Source organism: Durio zibethinus, chromosome 23 (genome assembly GCF_047325235.1).
Source record: "Durio zibethinus cultivar Kanyao isolate XHJ-2024 chromosome 23, ASM4732523v1, whole genome shotgun sequence".
NCBI lineage: Eukaryota > Viridiplantae > Streptophyta > Magnoliopsida > Malvales > Malvaceae > Durio > Durio zibethinus.
In genome coordinates this window covers 7,777,811-7,798,520 of record NC_143184.1, presented here as the reverse complement: position 1 = coordinate 7,798,520, position 20,710 = coordinate 7,777,811, and the positions used below count along the sequence as shown (strand labels likewise).

Here is a 20,710-nt window from a genome sequence, read left to right as displayed (position 1 = left end):
CCCAATGGCTAGTTTTTCGATTTCTTTATATATTGGCTACTCCAACACACCAAGAAGATTGATGAATTAAGAGAGCAAGATCAAACAAGTCATATATTCATTCTCTCAAGAGTTTTAGAGCTTTAAAGTTTATATCTTTGTATTTATTGTATCCAAATCATATTTGTTCTTCATTCATCATATTTCTTTGTACTTCATTAAGCAAACACTTAGCCTTTGATAGATGTTTTATATTTGCATTTTTATTAAGTGATTTTGTAGTCAAGAGGTGAGATATCCTCTTGAATTTGTGAGATTGAGAGGTTATTACTTAGCTTAAAAAGTAGATAGTGTAAAGTTTCTATCTTAAATCTTAAAGAGAAAAAGATAGAGTTGTAATTTTAATTCAAAAATAGTGGATTGAAATCTTGATGTGAACAACCAAGAGAGAAGACGTAAGTGCCATGTGGAGAACAATTGAACCTCTATAAATCCATGTATTTGATTTCTTTATTCTTATCTTTTTATTTTGATTATAATTTATATTTGCTTATAGTTAATCAATTTATTGCTATGCGCATCATATTTTATATTATTTTTAATTTTTCATTCAATCACTTTGAAATCATTGTTTAGAAAAATTTTGAATAAATCCAATTCACCTCCTCTTAGATCACCATCTCACCTATAAAACTAACATCATTAATTTTGAAAGTTGTCATTGAAAATGAAAATCTTTGCAACATATATATATATATATATATTAAAAAATGAGTTTGAAATTGAAATTAAATGCCAAACTATCATGTATTTATTTTAACCAACTTGCTTTATTTTTCTTATAAATCTTTTTACAACAAAAATAATAAGAAAACTTTAAAAGTTCGTAGTCATATTGATTTAGATTTTGATCAAGTTTTGAAATTCTAATCAACTTGTTAAGTATAAAGCCTTCTTGAACGTAAAGATGAATTCTATAACATTTTGAAATTCAACTTGTCATAAAAAATAATTAAAAAATAAAAAATAGATGGAGCAATGAGCAGTGCTACAAATACCAAATAATGTAACTACCGTATGATTTCCGCCATAGAGTATTCACCAACATTAATTTAAAAAGAATATAAAACTTACCTTTTTGTGTAATACAACATATATCAACTAATGTTATGATATATATAATAATCATTTCATTTCCATAACAAAGTGTTTATCAAAATTAACTTAAAAAGGATTTGAACCTTACTTCTTTATTTATGTTTCAAATCTTTAAGACTTTTCATAATCTCATCCTATTATTATATAAACAAAATTTGAAACTATTATTAACCATCATCAGAAAGTAATAAATAAAGTTATTGAAATCATGTACTCAAAAATAATGTAATAACAAAATGAAAAAAGACATTAAAAAGGAACCAAGGTAATAAATTAACAATATATATAAATATTTAAAAATAAAAAATATCAAATAAACTCATATAATTATACTTCAACAGACCCAAAAAAAAAATAAATAAATTCATGTTAACAATAGTAAAATGTATTTCAATAGTAAGATATTGCTTTATACAAAAAGAAAGAAAGTAACCTTAACTATATATATACCTATTTTTTTTATAGTTATAACACATGTTAAAGACTAATAATCAAAGGACATGTTTTAAAACATAAAAATTAATGATCAAAGTGATATATGGACAAAATAATTACTACATGCAATGAAAGAGTGGAAACATGCTTTATTAGCTATCTATTAAAGATGTATACTATGTAATAATTGATTATCTTAAATCTTTTAAAATAAAAAATGAATATTAATATGACTTTATTCCTTCATCATTTGGGGATCATGCATGTCCTTCTTTTACTTTGCCTATTTTATAATTAAAATATATATCTTAGATCTTTTAACATAAAAATAAATACATTCACTCTTATATAAGGTTTGTGACTGGCTGAATGCAATGCCATTTATATAATCAAAATTTATAATAATAAAAGAAAAGAAAGATACCATTTGTTCTTTGATTTCAATTGTGACAATAGTGCTCCATATTGATTCTAATTTAATTTCTTAAAACTTTATCCCACCAAAAATATATATACGAGAAAAAGAAACCTTAAAATTTTCACAATTTTAATTTTTTTTTCATCTATAAACTAAACCAAATAATTAATTAACAAAAAAAATTTAATCTCGTTGAAATTAGAAAAAAAATACATGCAGAGATGGGATAAAAAATACTTTAGAGAGAAGTTAGAAAAAAAAAAAAACCCTAATCTTTGCTTTCTCTCCCTTTATCTCTCTCTTTCTCCACTATGCCTCCTCCTTCCCCATTGGCATTTTTTTTTCTTGATCTTCTCTCTTGAAGCTTTTGTCTTTTTTTTTTTTAATATAATGAAATTGTTTGCCAACCCTACAAACTCTCACGCTTAGAAAATCCTTTTCTCTCTTTGATCTCTTTTTTTTTTTTCTCAATCTTATTCTTTTTTAAACCTTTCCCCTTTCTCCTAGCCAAATATCTTAAATAAATAAAACAATTTTTCTATCCTAAAATGTACCTTCAATTTTTTTTCTAAGACATCAAAGAGTTGTCTAGTAAATTAGAGAATGAAAGAGTTTAGGGATAGCTTTTATATATTATTATTAATAGTTGTTCAACATATTCTGAGAGTTAAAAAAAAAAAAAAAAACTAAGCTTCAAATTCAACTTTCCCAATTATCATGAATTATCTCAAGTCAAACATTAAGCTAATAATCACATTATCCATAATCACATTTAAAGAAAATCCCCAAAGCAAACAAATTTGAAACCAACAAAAGTCAAAGTCAATGATAGGCTTGAAACTATACCTTAAATTAATGTAAACAATTTCAAATAAGAATTCTTATTAACAAATGATGTAAAGCTAAACTGTACATGAAATCAAAATGTATACCTTTAGTTATGTCAATAGTTTTAAAGAACATAAAATGTATAAAAAAATAATAATAAATAATTAGACAGATGTATTTAAAAGACAAATATATAGAAATGAATTAACCTTGCAAGCTCACTTATCACAATTTAAAGTAAAGGCAAACAAACACTTATACCCATGAAAGAAAAAAATAAAAACACATTAGAATACTAATTTGGATAAAGAAACAAATGATTAAGAAATTGTACACTTACTCACTAATCTTAAAATTGGTGTACTTGACTAGTTATATAATACTATCCATTATAGATAATGGGCAAAACAAATTATAACATTGTAAATGACTTTTGGATATTGATACTTCGCTTTAGTAAAAGCCTATCTACTTGCTAATTGTATGCAACATATAGATATTGCATCAACAAAAAAGCACATTTATTTCTTGTATTTCCAATAGACATGGATCACAACAAAAAATTATTTTTTTTTCATTTAAAAAATTGCAATATGAAGTTCATGATTGAAACATCAATAATAAGTTAAAGAAATTAAAGACAACACAATCAATTACTATTCTAATATCAAGAACTCAAAATGGAAAAAAGAGTTGCACCGGAAAACACACTCTGTATTCATTTTTCTACTACATACACAAAATATATTAGGTGCAAGATGATTAAAACACATCTCCATGAAATAAGTAGTTTTACAACTTTATAACTAAACTAACTAACAAAAGCTTCATTGATAGATTACAAAAGGATATTGTTTCTCCTTTGAAAAAATCTCATAGTTATACAATAACAGAATAAGCAAAATAGATATATAAAAAACAATAAATGAAATAAACAAATGTATTGTTAGAAGTTCGTTAGATGAACCTGAAATTCCTCTAATAAACGTAAGCATAAGTAATATTAATTTATTTAAAATTTAAAAGACAATTAGAATTTTTCTTTAAAACAATTAATTGCATGCATAATAAATAAAAGCATAAACTATAATTAGGGTGCAATCGAGTCGAGTCGAGTCAATATAGTGAGAAATTCGAGTTCAACTCTCAACTCGCGGCTCGATACTCGGCTCAAACTCAATCGTGTTTCATTTTCTAACTCGAGCTCGATTCGTGATCGAATTCGAGCTACTCAAATTTACTCGATTAAGTTCAAAAATATGTAAAAATAAGCTCGATTCTTATACTCGACAAGAGTTGATTATTTGTGTTCGAGCTCGAATTTGAGATATTTTATTAATTAAAATAATAATAAAAATTTTAATATAAAAATTCGATTAGACTCGCTAGCTACTCGAGCTGAGTATAAAAATACTCAAACTCGGTTTGATCGATGAATCGAACTACTTGAGTTCGAACTCGACAATAATCGAATCGAATTCGAGTTTTATTCGAATCGAACCCGAATAACTTATGAGTATTAATATATCATTTACACATTTAACTATAACGAGGCTTACACAAGTATTTCGGAAAATTAGGCATAAACATTTTGTAAACAAAAACTAATCAAAAGTAATTAATTCTAAACACTTGAAACCATGTACTTTTATTAGGTATGAAAATAATTTATGCAATAAACTAATTAATATATAATGATAAACTTTCAATCAAGTCATTCATTGGATTAACAAATCAAATTCCACAAATATAATAAGTTTTAAATAAGTAATAAAATAAATACATTTATAACATTAAATGAGAAAACTCTAAAATAAAACTATGAAATGTTAGTTATTCAGATATCAAATTATAAAAAATAATATGATTCGAAAGCTAAATCATGGTTAACCGTTTTTATTATGGTATTTGAATATATAACTTATGATTTATGCTTATTAATCTAAAATTGTGATTTTAACCTTTTTTTTTTTTTAGCTACAAAATAACAAAATTGTGATTTTAACATATATTGTATGAAGGTTAGAAACTTAGAATTGATTATAATTTAGTTAATGAAAGATGGAAAAAGTTAATTTATGTAAATAATTTTTAAAAAATAATATTTAATAAATTTAAAATTTAAAATTTAAAATCCAATGCTTAATTTTTTTTTTTTTTTTTTAACCTGCAGCTTATTATATAAAAAAAATCACTGAATTTGGCAGTATCCAGTGCCCAGTAGGCACTGCCACATCATCGTTTGAAAAAACTCTTTATTTATTTAAAAATACAAAGTTAATTTTCTACAAATCTCAAACCCTAAAAATAAATAAATAAAATAAAAAAGAATTTTCCCTACCTCTCAGTTGCCAGAATGTTGAGGAGTCAGGCTAGATTCTGAAACCCTAAATCTATCCCTAAAAAAGATCAATCTCCAAGTTTCTTCTCAAAACAAAGTTAGCCATGGTCAGTTCTCTTTCAACTGTAATCTCATCTCGCTTCTCTTATTTTCTCTTAAATCATCTGTCATCTTTTTATTATTTTCAGACCGGCCGTGGAGGCAGGGACCGATCGCGACGTGACTACCCTCTGTCGGGAAGTTCGGGGCGGAGCAATGCACCGCCATCGAGACACCTTTGGGTGGGGAATCTATCGCACAGTATACTAGAGCCAGATCTCACCGACCACTTCTTTCAGTATGGTGAACTAGAGAGCGTGGCTTTCCAGCCAGGTCGAAGCTACGCTTTTATCAATTTCAAAAACGAAGAAGAAGCTATTTCCGCCATGAAGGCGCTCCAGGGTTTCCCTGTAGCGGGGAATCCGCTTAGGATTGAGTTTGCCAAGGCGGTTAGTCTTGAACTATTACTATTATTACTTTTTTGTGTTTCGATACTGTTGATTTTTTCTGGAATGAATTTGAATTTCATTGAGTTTTCCAATATTTTTGTGTTTAGTAACAGATGATTGATTGGCAGGGAAATTAAAGTCCAAGATTTTTATATTAACATAATTCATCAACATTAAAAAAAAAAACTGAAAATTAAAAAGAAGCTTAAATTTATAATGCAAAATGAATATTAACTTGGCTGATTAAGGCTCTGTTTGGTTGTTATGAATTTTGCTGCTTGCTTTTTTACTTCTGGAAAATAAAAGCAAAAAAGCCTGTTCTTTTAAAACACAAAGCTTTAACTTTTTTTTTTAATAATAATTTTGTGTTTCACTATTTTATTTTTAACAAATTTTGAGAATGCAAAAGCGAGCAGCAAAAGCAGCAACCAAAAGAGCCTATCAATGAAGAAGATAGTACTGCAGTCCGTTTAAATAAACAATTGGTTGTGACTTCCTAGCAATTTCATCAAAGTTCCTGGTTAGAAATAATGGAACAATTATAGGTTGGCAACTCAAAGGACCTCAGATGCTTATATACTCGGAGATTCATCCCATAACAACAAATATAATATTGAGAATAAGGGGGAAACAACTTAATTGAGACTCAATTTCACAGCTCAAAGTATATGATTCTCTATGAGAAAGTCCTTTCAGATTTGTCTCTTTCTCCCAGTAGCAGCAGCTTTATAAAACTAATATCCTCCTCCATTGTACCGTTTCATTTGCAAAGGTTGCATACAGCAACTGAAAAAAATCAAAATAAGCACCATTGAGTTGAGATGTTTGATAAGGCTTAGCATGGTCTTTCCAATTGCATACAACAGGCTTTACACCATTTTACACTTTTTCTGGTTTGGCAATTAGTATTATGCCTTTAAGACTTAAGAGGATTCATAACCAAAACTGTTAAAAACATTATCAGGTTCAGAAACATCTATCATTTCAAGAATAATGACATAAAAAATGCAAAAAAAAAAAAAAAAGATGTAAATTAGTCTTTCTGTCCACTCACTTGATTACAACATGCAATTCTTAATGCCATCTTGTGCAATTCTTTCTTGCATATTGCCAAGTAAATTACTGTTGGATCCCATGCACTCAATATGGTTTATTCTTAATGTCATCATTTGTAGTTCTTTCATGCATATTGCCAAGCGAAACAGGTGTAATTAATAGATTTCTGTATGGAAAGATGTTTGATGCAATGCTTCTTCAGACCAACCCATTGCACTTAATCATGCTGGGAAGTGAACTTTTGAATGTTAAATGTTGAATTGATGGATAAACCTTATTGACCTAGAACAATTTCATTCCAACACATTTAAATTGAAGAAAGAAACATAATTCCTACAATGAAGATCTTACATTGAAGTGGTAACTAGAAAAGGATCTTCGTAACATAATTTTATTACCACATCATTAAGTACGCAGAACATCTCTGCCATACAGGTTGGCTGCAGGAACATTTGTCTGTGTAAACTCCATGGAATTTTTTTGTTCAAATTCAGCGTTGTCCTTGATGGTATGATAAAAAAGGCTCTTACCTTCTAGTTTACAGTCCTTTTCAAATGTCAGCAGCTGACTGTGTGCGTAGCAGGATCATCATCAATAAAGCCAATACCAGAATTGTATCCTGTGCAGCAATCTGAAATTTTTCTACATGAAAGAAAAGAAAATTTACTTAAGACAGAGCTTTTCCTTTGCTGCCAATAAAGATATCTCCATTAACCTCCACAACCCATAGAAATACTCGCACCATAAGACAGTTGAACAAGAACAACATATATTCTCTGGTGAAGTAGGCTGTCTCTAATAATTTTTCTAGAACCTTTTTTATGCTACTTGATCCAGAATGCTCACACATCAGCATAAATCTTGAAGCATACCTTAGTTTGCATTGGAGAAGTCTGAGTGAGTAATGGACGATAATTAACAAGTTACAGTATCATTAACCTTTTTCTTTGCTAGTAATAACTGATCTTAGTCAAGTTACAATATGATATCCTATTTAAAGATATATTAAGAATAAGGCAATAATATAATGTGTCAAAGATAAAGTCAGATACATTAAAAAGGAACCCAAAGAAAAGAGGAGAATGACCAGAATTGACAATTACTAGATTTTGAATAGAAGCACCAATGTAAGTGTGGAAAAACGAAGAAATAAATGGGTGTAAATGTTGAAGAATGGGGCAAATCAAGCAAAAAGAAGTCTTTATCCTTATCTTCCATGAATGAAGTCTCCCTCTGAAGATAAGGTTGAGTAAAAAATGGTTTATTTTCTTTAAAAATGACATCTGCAGACACATAGAATTTTTTGGTAGGAGGATGATAGTACTTACATCCTTTTTGAGTTGAAGAATACCTCACAAAAATACACTTAATCGCTCTTGGATCCAACTTTCCCCTGCTATGACTGTGAACATGAACAAATGATGTACAACCAAATACCCTAGGTGTGAGATTGTTTGTGGTATTTAGGTTGGGATAAAATTGTGAGAGTAGTTCCATAGGAGTTTTAAATCCCAAAACTCTTGAAGGTAACCTATTTATAATGTGTGTGGCAGTAAGAACAGCTTTCCCCCAATAAGATTTAGGTACATTTGCTTGAAAAAGAAAGGCTCGGGTTGTGGCTAGTAAATGGCTGTTTTTCCTCTCTGCCACTTCATTCTGCTGTGAAGTATTAACACAAGATAACTCATGGATAATCCCCTCTTTTTGGAAATAGGTGGATAGACTCTGGTTGAAGTAGTCTCTTGTATTATCAGACCTAAATCTCTTGATTCTCACTCCAAATTGATTTTGGATCATGTTTTGGAAGCTTAAAAATACATTATTCACATTTGATTTGGATTTAAGTAAAAAAACCCAAGAGACCCTGGTACAATCATCCATGAATGAAACAAATCATCTCGTACCAGAAATATTAGGAATTGTAGAGGGACCCCAAATGTCACTATGAATCAAGTAAAAGGGAGTAGAACTTTTTTTGTTACTGATTGAAAAAAACACACTTCTATACTTTGCAAGTTCGCAAATATCACAATGAAAATCTTTGACATTTAATCCTTTGAACAAAGAAGGAAACATATTTCTCAAAGTTCCAAAAGAAGGATGTCCAAGACGAAAATAATAAAGTCAGATTTTGTCTTTATTGGAAGATTTTTCAGAAAGAAATGACAAAGGTAAATTATTCTTGATATTACTTGTGTTATTTGATGTCTCAAGATAGTATAGTCCATCTTTCTCCTTAGCAAGTCCAATCCTCTTCTTCGAACTCTGGTCCTGAAATTCACAGTAATAGGGATAAAAAGTTACTTTGCAATTCATATCTCTGGTAAGTTTTTGTATAGATATCAGATTAGTAGACAATCTAGGAACATGAAAAACATTTTTGAGAACAAACGAGGGATTAACTTGCACATCTCCTAATCCTGCCACTGTAGGAAGTGAACCATCTGCAACAACAATTTTCTTATTACTAGGACACAGGTTATATGTACTAAACTTTTGTGAGGAATATGTCATATGGTCTGTGGCTCCTAAGTCAATGACTCAAAAACTCGTAATAGGCTTAGCCGAGACATTTAATCCATGAGAACCGGAAGCTTTACCTAAACTAGAAACCTTACCCAAAGAACATACCACAATAGGCTTTTCAAGGATTTTCAATAAGTTTTTCAGTTTTTCAATCTCTTCCCTGTCGAACTCTCCTTGTTTCTGAGACATCTGTAGTACTCCAGTGATTTTTCTAGTTGACATTTCCTCAAATTGGGTGGTAGTGATATCTTTATTTGAAAGGGTTCGGCAATGAAGGCCCAAACAAGATTCGGCAATGAAGGCCTAAAATAGAAATAAGCAATAAAGGCTGAAAATTTTGCTTCCCAATAAGAGCCTAAAGCTCTAATACCATATGGAAAAACTAAGAAATAAATCAGTGTGGAAATTGAATGTATATTGAAAAACTGTTTCTTCAAAATTATACAAGAATCTTAGGTTTATATACAACTAACTAGGGGTTAAACTAGGAAACTAAATCTTCCTAAAAAAACTAATCCTATAATTGAGGGATTATCTATCATAATTTTAGGGATACAAATACTTAATTCTAGAGATACAAATATAAATATACAGATTACAAGATTACAAACAGCTGTAAATAAGTGTTTTCCCACAGTAAGTTCAAATATGTAATCTTGGGCTGTATTGGAAAGTGGAAGCTGTAGAAGGAAGATCATTTACATTTTTTTTTCTATAAATTGATGGTATTGTTAAGTGCCGTTTGCAGTTTAAGCAATCCAATCATAAGCAGCACCATTTCCTTCCTCAATTGAAGGAGGGTGATTGAATAAATAGTGAGCATTGAGGACTTTTCTAACGGCAAGCAAATTGGAACAGATAGCATAATCTGTGCTAATAAGAGCCATGAAAATAGTCATTACCATCAGAGTTACTCCAAAAATCTGAATATTCGCACAATGACCATGTATAAGATAGAGAGCATAAAATATAATTTAAAGTAGCAAAACTTGGAAATGTTAACCAAGTTCCCAGGTCTCAAATGCTAACCAACCTTGCTTTTAATTATGTATCTTTTCCTTTGAAATATTACCATTTTAGCTGGAATGGAAAAGCATAACTCTGAAATTACTCACTTGCTACGTCTTGGAAGATGAAAATTAGTACTCTGTTTTCCTCTTTCTATTGATTTACTGCAGCACACATTGCTAATTTTGTGAACATTAAATTAATGAGGGGGGATGTTTTGTAAACCTTGTAATTCCATAATAATTAGTCGTTACTTTCAGTATACATTTCATGCTAACTATTGATCAGATGCAATCTAAAGGACCATTCTTAATGTAAGTTCAAGTTGTTAACTATTGTTAAGTATGACTCTAAAAGGAGGCTTTTCTGTGTTAAAGTGATTATTAAGTGTTGTAATTGTTATCTTACTTTTTCAAGATTTACTTTGCACCAAAAAAGACAACAGACAAAGAATAGATGAAAAAATCAGGATAACATAAATAAATAATGCAAGCCTAAGTTCTTCATTTCTTTAAAAACTGTCTTCTTCTCTGGTCATAAAAGTTCTGGGTAGTCCTGAATGTAGCTGTGATATCTTTGAGATTATAATTGGATGAATTTGAGTATAAACAAAAGAGAATGTGCATATTCAGCCAAGAGTTATACATTAAGCAGGCTAGCATCCTTGTCCTTATTTAATATTCTCATAACTCAACTCTCCTAAATGAAAAGATCTTGTGATAAGAGTTTTTCTAGCAAGGTTTGCAGGATTAGACTTGGGAACTTGTGTGACTCAATTGTTGATTTTCTGTTCTGCCAATCTCAGTGATAACATTTGCTTGAGAAGTGATGAAAATCTATGTATTTTCACAACATTGATGTTTTCTATTCGTAAAGATGCATCTCTCGGTATGGTTTATATGTTTGACTTCCCCTCCAATTAATGTTTTGACTTGTTTGTCTTCCCATAAAAGTTTCAAAGGATTACTTGTGCTTGTGGAAGTTTACAATGCAATCATGTGTGTTATTCTGCTGTAAATCCATGGCTTAGTTTTTCACTTTTATGATGAGATTAGTGTGTTTGTGTGGGTGTTTGGGTGTATGGGTGGGTGTGTGTGAATATTTTGTAGTTAGACCAGGGAGGTGTCCTTTCTGTGTAACAGAAAGTGTTGTTGGTTTCTTACGAATGTCATTAACCTAAATTCTGATCACTATCGGACACCAGATTTTTTTACTGGGGCTTGCTTAGTGGAAGTTGAGTTCCTTTTGTACTATTTATTTAGGAGATTTGGAGTATGCATGTGAGTGAGTAGAAGCATGTGCTGATAATAAAATTAATTTCCTCTGATCAAAATTTTTACCATCTATAGAAGCTTGATTAGAATTACCTTTTTGGGGGACATAAGTAGTTGATCCTTTGACAACAGAACATATTAATGGGTATGTTGTGGTCATAGGTAAATTCTGGTTTAGAATCAGCTCAAGATTACTACTTTCTTGTTGTGCAGCAACTGGAACTTGAGGCAAATGCCTCTGCTTTCAAGTAGTAAAAATTGGTAGGATCCAGTTGTACTGGATCATGTTTGAAAAGTTACTGATGTTAGAAACTTACATTTGTTTAGTTTGATCTACCAAATTAAGGTCTTTTATTCAAATGATAGTATGTACTTTAGTGCATGAAGTGGTTCCTATAATTGGAAAATACGGATTTTGCCGTGCAGATAATTAACTCTAGCAATTTAGAGGCTGCAAGTTTAGGTAAACACAGCATGATAATGTTCTGTAATCTGGCATATGCCTTGATACAACTGAAAGGTCATACAATTTGATCTCCACATTTATTTGCCTTTTTTTTTTTTGGGTGCAGTGCATTTATTTGGTTTTGTTTTAGTTTGTATTTCTTTTAATTTCTATTCTTGTATACTTCATTTATTTTTCGCATGGCAGTGTTTTTCAATTCATAAATTGCAACACTGATAATACATGAGTGTGACAAAGTTTTAATTGTGAAGTCTAAAGTCCTTAAGGCTCATTCTCTACAGCCGTTCCCACATGATTAAAAAGAGATGCCTTATTTGATAAACTTCATCAAAATCCTCCAAGATAATGCCCCCATCAGGTGGTTTCTACTTCCACCTTGACTACAGAGGCAATAGGATCTTCAGGTGAATTGGTGCAGTGGCTAACTATTTTTATTTAGTTTCATATGCACTGCCATGCCATAGTTCAATATGTCTGCAAAGCATATTTGCTATTGGAAATGGTTATTCTTGCATACACTTATATGGAGGCATAACTTAATTTCTTTCTCCACATCCATCCATTTGATGTCTCTACTGTTGATATTTTAACTTGATCAATCTAGATTAGAATCTTATAAGAATGCTTAAAGTAAGGATCGGTTTTCCCCTTACCTGGTGATGTTCTTAATCTCAGGACAAGTCATCGACACTGTCATGTGATGAGGACTACTTGCTACGTCGGGATGAGCAACGTTCTACAGTTAGAGGGTCTCCTTTCTCACCAAGGGACTCTAGAGCACGTCATGCTAGTCCTGAACATTTTGTCCCTGACAAATCAAAAACAAATGATAGAAGTGCTGATCCCAGTGAGGTCCTATGGATAGGATTTCCAGCTTTACTGAAAGTAGATGAAGTGATTTTGAGGAAGGCTTTCTCTCCATTTGGTGAGATAGAGAAGATTACCGTGTTTCCAGGACGTAGTTATGCTTTTGTTCGTTTTAGGAGCATATTGTTAGCATGCAGAGCAAAAGAAACTCTTCAGGGAAAGCTATTTGGGAATCCCCGTGTCCATATTTGTTTTGCGAGGAGTGAGAGTGGGTCATCCAACAGTGGAAGGGGCTCAGGGAATGCCCCTAGCTCTCCCCATTTCAGGGTAAAAGGTCGCTTGGGGTCTTCTGAGAACTTTCTGCAGGATAGGAATTTTGCAGACTTAACAGAAGATGCAAGCATTAGATCTCCTTTGATCGATTCTGGTGATGCTGATGTTTATAGTTTCAATAGGAAAGGTAGTTCATGGCGTGGTGGAAATACATATGAACCCTGGAGGTTTGGAGAAGAGGGGCCTGATCCTCGACGACAACAAGATATGTATGAACATGGTAAAAGTCCAATGGGATTCGATGATTTTCCTCCAAAATTACCTCAGAAAAGTGCATTCTATGAAGAACCATGGGATATGCCTGAAGACACCTATTCTGTCCCTGGAGCCAAGAAATTGAAAACTGGCTCCCTTCCACTTGAGAAAGAGCTACCAGAGTACTCTTTATCTGATCTTGAACAAGAAAAATGTGTTTTTCCAAGAATACTCTCTGATTTTCCTCAATCTGAAGTCTTTAATAAGAACTTTGAACCTGGAGCTTTGGGGTATAAACACATTCCCGATCGGCCAATGAATTTAACTCCAATTCATGGGGAAAGAAATGATCACCGGAAACCATCTTATGACGGTTTTCCTGTAGGATCTGGTTTACAATCAAACATTATTGAGAAGAAAAGATTTACTCCTGAACTGGATCGGCCATCTTTGAAAGAGTGGAAATGGGAGGGGACAATAGCCAAGGGTGGAACTCCTGTATGCCGTGCTCGCTGCTTTCCTGTTGGAAAAGTCCTTGACATCATGCTGTAAGTAGTAAAAAATCCTTTCTCACAGATAACACAACACTATACAGATAAATGATTAGTTGTTATTAAGTCGTTCGTTTCCTTTAGAGTAACTTTAATTCCCCCACCATTAAGGTGTCTCATGAAATGGAATAACTCCGTATTGTTTCCCTTATTCAAGTAATGGTTTCAAGCTACAAATTGACGGAATAATATATCATTTTTTACTTGATAGATTAAAGATTTAATTTTTTTTTTTCCAATTTTACTAGTAAAATATAAGGTAGGGGGATTTCTGCATGTATTTGTTGTTTAATATTTTTAGATTTCTTGACAAAAAAGTTGATATTTTTTCAGTTATTTTATGAAAATGAATGAACCTTTTCGATTTCATGATGCATCGCATAGTACTTCTGCTGGTGACCATTTCCTTTTCCCTCCTATCTTTCTGGAGTTCACAAAATTACTGATTTACCCTACCCTGAGGCTGCAGGCCTGAATTCTTAGATTGCACAGCAAGGACTGGTCTGGACATGCTTGCAAAGCATTACTATCAAGCATCTAGTGCTTGGGTTGTTTTCTTTGTCCCTGAAAGTGATGCTGACATGGGATTCTACAATGAATTCATGCATTACCTGGAGGAGAAGCAGCGGACCGCTGTTGCTAAATTAGATGATGAGACCACATTATTTCTTGTACCACCGTCAGATTTTTCAGAGAAAGTACTGAAAGTACCTGGGAAACTGAGCATTTCAGGTGTTGTTTTGAGATTAGAGCATTCTGGTTCCAGTTTCGGGTCTACTCATCCTAATGAAAGAAAAGATGCAAATTTGTTGCTTTTTCATGGTGATACATCTTATGCAAAGCCATCAACAACTTCAGGATCATTTCCTTCTTTGGCATATCCAGAATTAAGTATATCAGAAATTAAGGATAACTCCTTTCCTGGGAGTGGGGCTACACCTGTTGCACCTCTTTCACTTTCTGGGTCAGCTCATTCTGTTGGTGATGTATCCGACTTGTATAGTGAGCACAGGCATGATCAGGCTCCCCAGCGAAATGCTATGTTTGGACCAAGCTGGTCTTCCCATGATCAGCATCATCCGGTGTCTGTTGCCAGAAATACTCAAGTTTCTAGTAGTGCTTTTGATCCTGCAATTAAGGGGTATCAGTTAGTTATGCCAAGAGCAGTGCAAGAAACATATTCTAGTACTGGTGGAACTTCAGGTATTCCATTATCTGGAAATAGCAAGCCCGCTATGCCTATTTCAGCCCTTCAACCAGAACAACTAGCACAACTGGCGTCATCTCTTATTGGGCAGCAGAAGCAGGTGGGAAATACTCCAAATGTATCAATCGGGGAGCATTTTCGTCACACAAACACAATGGACCAGCCCGACTTGTTGAGACAAGCACAGGGATATGCTTTACAAAATAATCAGGCTACTCCTGAGCTCTCAACATCTCAGCTTTCTCAAGTGCAACAGTTGCATCAGCAGACATCAAATGCAGCTGCAGCAGTGCCTCAAGCATCTCAAAGAAGTCAGCAATTGCATGGTAATGGTATACAGGAAGAAGGCGATGCAGATCCACAGAAACGCTTGCAAGCAACATTACAGCTGGCAGCAGCTCTTCTTCAACAGATTCAACAGGGGAAAGGGAGTTGAACTGGTTTCAGCTTCGATTTCAATGTACTGGTACCATGTGATACTTTTAACAATCAGCTTAATGAAACTTCACTTATTAGTTTTCCATGGGTTGCCCGGAATCGTCCAAATGAGGCAGCGGATTATCTCAGTTCTTAGCATTGTAAATTCGGTGGCCTTTCTAGCACATAATTTTGGAATTTCTTTCTCAGCTACTTACGTTAATTTTGGAATTTCTTTCTCAGCTACTTACGATCTTCTTTTACTTAACTAACAAGTTGCTTGCCAGCCATGTTGATAGCTACTCTTGATGCATGGGGCTATTTTGTTAAGCACCGTTTGTTTCGCAAAAAATAGTTTGTTAACGCAAAATATTTTCATAAAAATGCCTCACATGGTAGCCCTGCTAGTACTAACATATATATCTGCAGTATCGTTATTGCACTCTCCAACTCTCCAATCAATCAAGGGCTTCAAAAAGAATTATTATTACATGTTTAAGGTTTAGCAAGAATTGAGATGATTTCACTTATTGATCGGTTTCTAATGCTAAAAGTTGGTCACCCTTTTAATATCGTTGATAGAAGATTTGATCACCCCATCGTTTTCCACTCCCTTTTCTACGCCTTTAGCCTTTCTTTCGCCAGAACTATGCGTAAACCACGTCTCTTGTTGCATCCCATAAGCGAATCCCCTTTCCTTCTCTCTTGGCATAGTTGGTTATAATTTTATGCATCATCCACGATCTCTTATCTCATAAAACCAAGAAATCAATCTCATATCTATGGTTTCAGTGCAGAAACATGATCATAAAATAAATCAAAGCACCTAAATGCTAGGTTCTCAGCCTCATCTGTACATACATATCATGCTTGGTGTTTACCTGGCCGGGTCAATTAAAGAGCAGCCAATTCAACAACAAATCGACCCAAGGTTGTTATTAAAGAAAAATGTTAGTAATATCATGAATTATAATGAAATAATTCATGTGATATAAATTTTAAAAATTTTTTATATGATACCTAAATTATAAATTTTTAGTTAGATATATGAACTATAAATCCATTAATTAAGTTGTAACATAATTAATTTTAAATGATAACACAAGACAAATAAAATCTCAAAATATTATATTTATTAATAAATTTATAATTCAAATATTACATTAAAAATTTTTAAAAGTTAAATAATAAATTGAATATTTAACTATAATTTAGAAACTATTAATGACACTAACCCTAAAGAAAATGAACCTTTCTATTTGAATAAAAATGTGAGAGAAAATACAGGATCCAACAAATTACAACTTTCTAGACCATCAAAATGATTGAGATAAGCGTAATCCAACAAAAACTCATAACTAGGTAACTGGGGAAAAAATATGCAAATGGCAGCTGGGTGTGGAAGGATGTGACTGAAAATTACAAACTCTTGAATCTATCAAGTCCTAACCTCAACAATCACCAAAATAACACAGATAATTCTAAATGTTTTTTAGAGCCTCCTTGATACAGTGTAACATGATTAGCTACCCAAGGCAACTTCTGTGAAATCAAAATGATGAATCCAGATATCATCCTGTTACATGCCAAAGTCTTTACCAGTTGGCAGACGAAGATCACTGGTTGGATCTTTTAATCAATCTTGACGGATGAGAAAAGATAATGGACAAAATAGAATGATGTGCTGAAGCCAATGGTGCCCGTAGACAACATGATTGCAATTGCCATGATCATTGAGTAGCCAAGATAAAGAATAGCTGACACAGGACCACTCAAACTCTGTAAGTCAAAGACTAAGTAATTGATGGAGTATAGGAACACATAGAGTGCAACTGAACCCGAAGCAAAGAAAGCCTTCCACCACCATCGCCAGTCCTCGACACAGAGATGCATGTAGGTAAGGACCACTGAGACTTCAGCACAAACAATGACCAGTAGCAGAAGAACAATAAGCAAGAAGCCAAACACATAATAAAACCTGCCAAGCCAGATGCTAGAAAGGATGAAGAAGAGTTCAATGAAAAGGGTTCCAAAAGGAAGGGTCCCAGCACCAAGAACAAGAAGCCATGATGGATATTTGCGTGCAGGAATCTCCCTAGGAATCTGGTTGGTTCGGACAGGATATTGAATAGCTTCAGCTCTGGTCCCTAAGAATCCTCCCATGAGAGTGAGAGGCACAGAAATGCAGAACCAGAGAGACAAGAGTACAAAATACAGGGAAATGGGAATTGCACCAGTACTTTTGCTGCCCCACAGAATAAAATTCAATACTGTAAGGATAACAAAGACAATTCCAGGAAAGAAGCACGCAACCGACCAGGAAATGGACCTCCATCCTTCTGAAGTTCCCTTGAGAGTTCTCCAGAGACGTACAGCAACATAGCCAGCAGCAATACCCAAGAAAAGGTAAAGAATAATCATCCCTGTCAATAGCATTCCTCGTGAAGCTGGTGACATGAAGCCAAAGGCAGCAAAAACTATAGTGACAGCTGCCATTCCTGTAATCTGAACTCCATCTCCAATCATCACACAGAGAAGCTTCGGACAATCAGGTTCTCTGAAAACATCACCTACAACAAGCTTCCATCCAGAAAGCTCCTCATTCATTTGTGCTTGAGCTTCTTTGTCCAGTTCTTCATACCTTGTCAAATCCCTCCTCACAGTCCTCAAGAAAATGACAAACACAATACCAGCTAGGAAAGTGATCACCATTAGTGAATTTAGAATTGAGAACCAATGCACACGTGCACCTTCCATCTTCAAATAAGCATCCCACCGTGACGGCCATCTAATATCACTTTTCACAAATTCAACCTCATAAGTAAAAGAGATCCTCTCTTGTTCCCTTATTATCTGTGACTTGTCTAGCTCCAAGGGGCAGTTCACAGGGGAGAACTTGTCATACATGTGAAGTTTAGTCATGACTTCAGGATCATATTTAACACTGCATGGAATCACCTCAAAACCAACAATCTCAAAACCAGAGGCCTTCTTCTTATCAGCTTCAGAAATCACACCCAGCCCTTCTTCCCCAGTTCCAATTATCTCCACACCACTCCCCTCATACTCATGAACCAAGACTTTGAACTTGAGATGATTGATAATGTAATCATCATTACTATTCGGTGGAGTATACCCAACTGGGAATCCAGTCCACTGAATGTTAATCCCATTTTGCTTTGCAATCCTCATCACCGGCAAATTGTCTAGAATCATATTCACTTGATACAAATCACGAGTCCTCTGTTTCAAAAGCTTAACCTCATGCTCATTCAAGGGGTTGGTAGTGCAAAGGTAGAGAGACTCATTCACATTCATTTGAAACCGATAAGGAGAGTTATCAATCTGATCTCCCATGAGAAGTTCACCAAGATTCTCGGCACTTTTCTTTATTCCACCGAGCGGTTTGCAGTAAGGGAGACTGTAATAACTAAAAGGAAGCTCGGTTTCAATGGAAGTCAAGGAATTAACTTTGGCAAATATAGATTCCGAAGTCGAATACGTGTGCATGTAGCTCCCAGGCAGATAAAACCCATGACAAGAATGGGCAAACAGAACCACCAACAGAAAACCACAGCAGATTCCGGGCATCTTCCTTTCTGAGAAAACCATGACTATGGCAGATCTTGAAAAATACGGCTTGAATCTAAGCTGCTTTAAACTGAAGCATTCAATATAAAAAAAAATCTACACGAAACAGATTTTCAACATTCAGTTTCATACAAATTTATCACTAAGATAACGTTAATTAAAATAATAATAAAAAAAAGAAAACCAAGAAGAAGAAAACCCAGATGCCTAAGTACAAAATGATTCCATTGCATCAACTTTAAAGGCAGTAGATCACATTCAAAAATGCAAAAATTCATCAAAAAATAAAAAAAGAAAGAAAGAGAATTTTCAACAAAAACTACTCAAAAAAACTTATTCGTAATAATATAAATTCACAAAAACAGATCAGAGTACGGAAAGAATTGGCAGGCAGTTTAGATCTGAAACCAAAAACCAATAAAAGTAAAAGGCTGAAAAACAAGAACATAATATTGGAGGAAGAACCTGAAACAGATCTAGGGGATTTGAAGTTGGTATTTGAATTCAAACTGATCGCCTCTTGGATCCTGTGACGCCACAGAAAACGCGTGAGAACGAAGCAAAGTCCCTTGGCTTTTGCTCCTTTTTGTCTTTTTTTTTTCTAATGGTATCAGCTGTCAGCATTCAGGAATTTTGCGAATGTTTGAAGATATTAAAACATAGGTTGGGTTTATTATATATAGGGAGAGAAATGGAAGAACATGGAAACAAATGGAAATGTTGTGAAATGAAATTTGGGTCGAGTGATTCCTTTAATTTTCAGCAATTCCACCGTAACCCCGGTTAAATCTGCGTGGTTAAGTTGCGTTTGCCCTTTTTCTTTACGGAGTGTATGTGTGGATCTACTAATAATATTAACACTTGGCCTTCGAATCAGATTGTATCTTATTGAATTGAAATTAATATTTAATTTTTTTTAGTGAAAATATATTTTTTTATAAAATAAATTTGATATCTTTTAATTTATATAAATATATAAAATTTTAAATTAAAAAAAAATCGAATGTGGATGATATAATTTCTTGACATGTGTACAATTTTAAATAAATATAATATATATTACAATCAATTATTTTGAATTGATTTAATTTTTTAAATAATTTAGATAAAAATTTATATTTATTTCCTTTATTTTGTTAATTTACTTACCTTTTTGTGTTATGTGATTCTACTATAACTAAGAGTTTTGGCTAAAAAAATAAAGTCTTTCAATAAATTTACTTTTTTAAATAAATTTCTATATTTTTATTGTATCTTAATAAGTTATATATTTTAATTTGTATTCAAATAAATTTTTTAAATGAAATAATTATTTAAGTTAATGACTTATTTAGGTACAAAATAAATTTTAAAAATTTATTTAAATACAAATTAAAAGTTAATTTTTATTTGAGTACAAATTAAAAATTAAAGACGTATTTAAATGCAATAAAAAGAAAATAGCTTATTTAAGTAAAGTTGTAAAATTTAAAGATTTTTTTATTATTTTAACTATTACTTCAGAGTTATTTAAATTCAAATTTAGAAAAAAAAAATAAATTAGGTTTAAATCTTATACAATCTTATATAAATATATAAAAACCAATGTTTTTAATAAAAAAAAATTTGTCCAACATGAATAACCTATATAAT

The 20,710-nt window shown here is 32.6% G+C and overlaps 2 protein-coding genes and 1 long non-coding RNA gene across 3 annotated transcripts; 1 reads left to right on the top strand and 2 right to left on the bottom strand.

Annotated features, from left to right (window-relative positions):
- The first annotated feature begins 5,157 nt into the window (after positions 1 to 5,157).
- LOC111314481 (flowering time control protein FPA-like) lies at positions 5,158 to 15,733 on the top strand. Its single transcript, XM_022915890.2, has 4 exons — positions 5,158 to 5,266; positions 5,348 to 5,647; positions 12,653 to 13,860; positions 14,333 to 15,733. The coding sequence occupies exons 1-4, from the start codon at positions 5,264 to 5,266 to the stop codon at positions 15,504 to 15,506; spliced, it is 2,685 nt and encodes an 894-aa protein (XP_022771625.2). The 5' UTR covers positions 5,158 to 5,263; the 3' UTR covers positions 15,507 to 15,733.
- On the bottom strand, positions 8,465 to 13,059 carry LOC149512177 (uncharacterized). The gene is made up of 3 exons (XR_016332662.1): positions 12,922 to 13,059; positions 12,631 to 12,785; positions 8,465 to 8,974 (listed from the first exon to the last, which is right to left on the bottom strand). It is a non-coding gene; the product is annotated as an uncharacterized LOC149512177 (long non-coding RNA).
- A 991-nt stretch (positions 15,734 to 16,724) lies between the features above and the next one.
- LOC111314480 (Endomembrane protein 70 protein family) lies at positions 16,725 to 19,729 on the bottom strand. The gene is made up of 2 exons (XM_022915889.2): positions 19,544 to 19,729; positions 16,725 to 19,174 (listed from the first exon to the last, which is right to left on the bottom strand). The coding sequence occupies exon 2, from the start codon at positions 19,097 to 19,099 to the stop codon at positions 17,120 to 17,122; it is 1,980 nt and encodes a 659-aa protein (XP_022771624.1). The 5' UTR covers positions 19,100 to 19,174; positions 19,544 to 19,729; the 3' UTR covers positions 16,725 to 17,119.
- Between the last annotated feature and the right edge of the window lie 981 nt (positions 19,730 to 20,710).